This window comes from Ips typographus, linkage group LG1, assembly GCF_016097725.1.
Source record: "Ips typographus isolate SLU linkage group LG1, UJ_Ityp_2.0, whole genome shotgun sequence".
In the NCBI taxonomy this organism is placed as follows: domain Eukaryota; kingdom Metazoa; phylum Arthropoda; class Insecta; order Coleoptera; family Curculionidae; genus Ips; species Ips typographus.
In genome coordinates this window covers 22,445,866-22,451,904 of record NC_138422.1, presented here as the reverse complement: position 1 = coordinate 22,451,904, position 6,039 = coordinate 22,445,866, and the positions used below count along the sequence as shown (strand labels likewise).

The window sequence follows — 6,039 nt, the reverse complement described above, 5'->3', positions numbered from 1 at the left end:
GGTAAGTAGATTGGTTGTGTTCAACAATTTAAAGATAACCTCGGAAGGACACTAGTCAACTGTGCCACAAGTTATGACCCTGAATAACAAACTGGAATTCTGAAAACAGTTTAAAAATGTTGGTTAACATATACAGGGTGTATACAGGTATACTTTTTTGACTAGTGTGACACACCATTGGTTTCAGAAGGACTGTAGCTACTAAAAAACGAAATAAAAAGTTTAGGTCCGTATTTGAAAAATTGAAGTTGATGATGGTATCTAAAAAACGAATCGTCGGACTTGAAAACTAAAACTGTTTTCTTGAAGAGCATAAAAAAGTGCCTCCACAAGATGCTATTGATTTTACAAAATAATCGCTAATAAAGTGGTAAAAAAATAAAATAGAAATTTGACTTTTTCGGGTTTGGTCGGATATCTCTGGAAGTAATGAAAATTAATTATTTAGCAATAAAATGCGTAACTTTGCCTGCATTTAACTAAAGCTCTATCAACTATAGTTTCTGAGATAGCAATGCTAATGCATCGAATTTGTAACACCCTGTATACTGTAACCAACTTTGTGGTTAGCTAATATAACTAATTTCCGTAAAACTGAGCAGAAAAATTCTAAAAAAAATTGAACCAAGCCTCGTAAGGACACTAGTCAACTGCATGACTATAAAATAATAAATTGGAATTATGAGAATACCTACTTTGAAAATTTCAAGTTTAACTGTAATTACTACAGTGTTTAAATTTATGGTTAGTTAAGGCAGTATACTAAAGTTGAGTAAAGTCATTGGTTAAAGCCTCCATTTCTGTCTTCGAATTGACAGAAAGCATTCCACATAACTTTGAATAGTCAAATTGAATGTTGGAAGCATTTTGCCGTTGTTAGAGGGCAAACAAATTCAAAAAGCATTTTATTTTCCTAAAATTGTTAAAGTAAAGTCATTGGATGCTTCTTACTGTCTTTAAATTGTTAGAAAGCTTTCCAGATAACTTTGGCTAGTCAAAATGAGTGCTGGAAGCATTTTACTGCAGTGAGAGAGCAATCAAATTCAGGAAGCATTTTACTCTCTCAAAATTGTTAAAGTAAAACCATTGAATGCTTCGTACAGTCTTTGAATTGTTAGAAAGCTTTCCACATAACTTTGAATAGTCAAAATGAATGTTAGAAGCATTTTGCCGTTGTTAGAGGGCAAACAAATTCGAGAAGCATTTTATTTTCCTAAAATTGTTAAAGTAAAGTCATTGGATGCTTCTTACTGTCTTTAAATTGTTAGAAAGCTTTCCAGATAACTTTGGCTAGTCAAAATGAGTGCTGGAAGCGTTTTACTGCAGTGAGAGGGCAATCAAATTCAGGAAGCATTTTACTCTCTCAAAATTGTTAAAGTAAAGTCATTGGATGCTTCTTACAGTCTTTGAATTATTAGAAAGCTTTCCAGATAACTTTGGCTAGTCAAAATGAGTGCTGGAAGCATTTTACTGCAGTGAGAGGGCAACATGTCTGGAAAGATTCTGCAACAATTTTAACATTAATAGGAAACTGGAATTGAGGACAATTTTCATATTTTTACAGATAATACGGTTTTTAACTTTACGGTTAGTTAACGTACTCTAGTTAACGTAACTAGGAACTAGTTATTTTCCTCTAAAATGAGAAGGACAAATCTACAAAAATTTGAACCTATAGTCTCAGAAGACTAGTCAACTGTGCCAAAAATCATGATTCTAAATATGAAAGTGGAGTTCTGAGAACAGTTTGAAAGTTTTGTCTTACAAAACCACTGTTTTCAACTGTGTGGTTAGTCAAAGTACTGTATGTCCTCAAAACTGAGAAGGGCAGTTCTACAAAGATTTGAACCTAGTTTCAGAAGGACACTAGTCAACTATGCCAAAAATGATGGTTCTAAATAAGGAAAAGTGGCGTTCTGAGAACAGTTTGAAAGTTTTGTCTTACAATACGACTGTTTTCAACTGTGTGGTTAGTCAACGTACTGTATTTCCTCAAAACTGAGAAGGGCAATTCTAGAAAAATTTGAACCTAGTCTCAGAAGGACACTAGTCAACTGTGCCAAAAATCATGGCTCTAAATAGGAAAATAGAGTTCTGGAGAACAGTTCGAAAAGTTTGTCTTACAATACGACTGTTTTCAACTGTGTGGTTAGTCAACGTACTGTATGTCCTCAAAACTGAGAAGGGGACAGTTCTACAAAGATTTGAACCTAGTTTCAGAAGGACACTAGTTAACTGTGTCAAAAATCATGGCTCTAAATTGGGATAAGGAGTTCTGAGAACAGTTTGAGAGTTTTGCCTTACAATATACGACGCTACAAAAATTTGAACCCAGTTTCAGAAAGACACTAGTCAACTGTGCCAAAAATCATGGCTCTTAAATAGGAAAATGGAGTTCTGAGAACAGTTTGAAAGTTTTGTCTTACAATATACGACAGTTTTCAACTTCGTGGTTGGTTAACGTAATGCATTTCCTCAAATTTCTGAAAGAAAATTCTGGTTCTAAGATAGGAAGTTGGAATTATTATGAGAACAGTTTGAAACTTTGAAGTTTCACCAGAAATACTACAGTTCTGAACTTTGTGGGTAACTGAATGTAGGTACCTACTATAGTTAGATTGTCAAGTTTGGGAAGGAAAAGTCAGATGAGTGATGAGTCAAAAGTCTGGTAAATTTAGGATGAATCATACATTTTAGTAGGTACCTTACCTACCGGCAATATGGTGTAAAATACCTACACAAGAAGTAATAACTCACGTATATTTTATTTTAATAAAAAGTAGAGATTAGTAATTTACTAATTTCAGAGCTTCATCCAGGCATCTCCATTTGGTCGGTAGATAGAATGGTTCAAAGATGTGCGGAAAAGGTGTATCAGCTCCTGTGACTCTAACTACAGGCGCCAGCAACTTGAGGAAACAATTTTCCTACAAATAGCAGATTAAGATAACACAAACTTATTTAAAAACAAATTCTTTACTGTCCTAACCTGTATTGTTGCAGCCAGTTCAGCCCCAAACCCACAAGTCAAAGGAGCTTCATGTGACACCAGCACTCTTCCAGTTTTGGAAACAGACTAAAATAAATAAAAAAACAACTGTTTAGACATTTCATTTATTTAAAAAAATTTTATTACACAGTGTCCCAAAATTGACTTCAAAATCAGCAACATTCCATCAAAACATGTTTTATAGAATACCTACTAATATTTTCAGGGCACTGTGTGTATTTCATTTGAGTTACCTTGCAAACAGCGTCAGCATCCCAAGGCAGTACCGAAACTAAATCAATCACTTCGGCAGAAACGCGGTGTTTTTCTAGCAGAATGGCGGCCACCTCCTTGAGCACGTGTACTTGGGTGCCCCAACCAATCATTGTTAAGTCACTACCAGTTACCAGGACGTCGGCTTTGCCTAGAGGAAGCTGAAAGTCGTTGACAGGCACTTCTTCCACTGCTGCTCTGTACAGAACTTTAGGCTCAAACACTAAGCAAGGGTCTGGATCTCGGATGCAGCTTAGAAGAAGGCCTTTTGCTTTGATTGGTCCTCTGGGTACGACTATCTACACAGATTCTTATTTGTCAGCTTGTTATTATATGCCTGAAGTATCATTTTATGATGAAATTATAAAGTAGAGCTAAAAATGCATTGCACAGTTTGACTGCGTAGTCAATGTGAGAAAGGGAGTTAACAAAAATTTAATAAGATTCAAAATCTTCTTGTTATGAATGAAGGAGATCCAATAGAATTTATATAACGATTATATACGTAACTTTTCTAACTCATCTTTTAATAAAGCGAAGAAACGACTCACTTTTATAAGATTGCTTCCTCAACACATTTCAAAAAACCGACGGAATCAAAACAGTCTTTGTAGTTTCCTTTCTGGTAGAGAACAATGAAAAGCTTCTGGAAGTGAGCGGAGAAAGTTAAAAGAAAAGGAGAGTTAAACGAGGAAGAGGATTGACATTCGATTCATCTAATGAATCCAGAAGATTACAAAGTGCGTTAAATAGTTACTAACAAAAATTCGTTTTACAAAAAAATCTAGGTCCAGTAAATTAATTGTTAAATTGTAGTAATAAAATTGTTCTCGATTAATATACGAGACAATAATTGTAAAGCCAAGCTCAGAGTGCATAATGAGTATCTTAATAAGTCTATAAATTCGTACCAATTACCAAAATATTGCATTTTGTTTAGTACTTATTACCTTAAGACCTGGAGTGTGTGCAAAATAAGCCTCAGGACTTTGCGAATGATACAAAGCGCCATGCCCTACAGCACCACAGGGTGCTCTAACAGTCAATTTCCCGCAATCAAACAGGTTCCCGCTACGGTACCGGTACTTAGCAGCCTCATTCACCAACTAAAACAGTCTGTTATACATAACCTTATAGTTTCTCAAACACTTAACCATCCTCTGCTCTCACCTGGTCAAAAGCTGGAAAAATATAATCAGCAAACTGTATCTCCGCTATTGCTGTACTGCCAGCTACAGCCGCTCCAATACCGAAACCCACAATACCTTGTTCGCACAAAGGTGTGTTGAATACTCTCGATTTTCCGTATTTGCGTTGCAAATCTAAAGTGCATCTGTATTTAAATTGGTTTAGTTGAGGTTTTTTGAAGGATTGGTGAACTGGAACTACCTGAATACCCCTCCAAAGCCTACATCTTCTCCGAATATTATCGTTTTGGGGTCGGAACGTAGCGCAGTGTCTAAAGCGTTGTTGATTGCTTGAAACATGTTCATTTTGGTTTTTTCACCTGGAATATTTAAATGTAGGAGATTAGCATAAGTTTTGGTCTTCAACAACTATCATCACAAAATAGTAAATTCAAATTAGAAAACCAATACCTTTAATGTTTACATCTTTGTCAGGAGTGTACACAAAATGGCTGTTGCATCTTTTAGACACTTTTTTCAAACAGGAACCACCGCACAAATTTTTCACGCACAAATTCAGACTTTTAGAACAGTTTACCGCCATTTCACTACATAAAATTGCCCAATTGAACACTATAACAGCCCAAGATTTCTGAAAACATTTACATGTTTTGTTAACCAAATCGGTTGCCTCATTGTTATCATTCTAATATCTTTTTTGTTGTTATTGGTGTTTCAATTAGAGAGCTCGTGTCTGTACACGTTAAACGTAATTTGTTGAGTAATCAAGCTCAGATTGCAACTGAATACATTTAAGTTTAACACTTAACGACTTTTTTGATATGTCGATTTGTAAATTCAATAAAAATTCATTCGTCATGCTACTAAATGCAAAAACTCTCTAAAAGTCAATACTAAATAATAAATCGCAGATACAGTGATAACAAACGAGTTACGTTGATAGTAGGGAGTGTGTATAGAGAATAACAATAACATTTTCGGGATTGTTGAATTTAAGCCTATTTATAATCTACAGTATTATATCTACAGTAGTAGTGTATACCCAAATAATGACGCAATAGGTCTCTATATTGTTGACAATATAAGTACGAGTGTCAGAACAAGTTTATTATCAATGCTGAACAGCAATGTAATATGTATAACTGTTGAACAGTAGCTTTTTACTTTAGTTTACTCCATCCCAACCCGGGGTGGGGGGGTATTGGCCAACTGTACTATTCGTCTCCATTGTTGTCGATCTTCCATCGATGCTGGGTCGTATTCTATCCCAATTGTCCTTAGGCCCGCTGTGATGTTGTCTCGCCACCTCCTACAGGGTCGCCCTAACGGTCTTCGTCCTGCTGATGCTCCTTCCCAAGCCAGGCTCACCCATCCTTGTGTCTTGGCACATGACCTGCCCATTGTAGCCTTCTTGCCTTTATCTCCTTCACTATATCTGGATTGTATATCCTTGTAAAATTCTGATATTTCTTGGTTGGTTCTTATGGGTTATTGGGTTTTGCGTGATCCAAAAATCTTGCGCAGAACCTTTCTTTCAAAAGTTCTTAATTTCCGTTCGTTGTCCTTGGTAAGGGTTCAAGTCGCTTGCATTCATAACCGTCGGTCTTATAATTGTTTTATATTTTTTCG

At 35.8% G+C, this 6,039-nt stretch overlaps 1 protein-coding gene across 2 annotated transcripts in view; it reads right to left on the bottom strand.

The window, feature by feature from the left end:
- The window catches only part of BckdhB (Branched chain keto acid dehydrogenase E1 subunit beta), a 43,723-nt gene extending 38,632 nt beyond the window's left edge, over positions 1–5,091 (bottom strand). Inside the window, exons 1-7 of one of the 2 annotated variants that reach the window (XM_081993957.1) lie at positions 4,861–5,088; positions 4,652–4,769; positions 4,433–4,595; positions 4,213–4,368; positions 3,244–3,561; positions 2,990–3,076; positions 2,747–2,927 (exon numbers count right to left, since the gene is read on the bottom strand). In XM_081993957.1, coding sequence (XP_081850083.1) covers positions 2,787–2,927; positions 2,990–3,076; positions 3,244–3,561; positions 4,213–4,368; positions 4,433–4,595; positions 4,652–4,769; positions 4,861–4,993 — 1,116 coding nt within the window. In that variant the 5' untranslated portion in view covers positions 4,994–5,088 and the 3' untranslated portion in view covers positions 2,747–2,786. Of the gene's footprint in view, positions 1–2,746; positions 2,928–2,989; positions 3,077–3,138; positions 3,562–4,212; positions 4,369–4,432; positions 4,596–4,651; positions 4,770–4,860 lie in introns of those variants that run through there. The other variant, XM_081993967.1, reaches the window with a different exon arrangement.
- Positions 5,092–6,039: the final 948 nt, after the last annotated feature.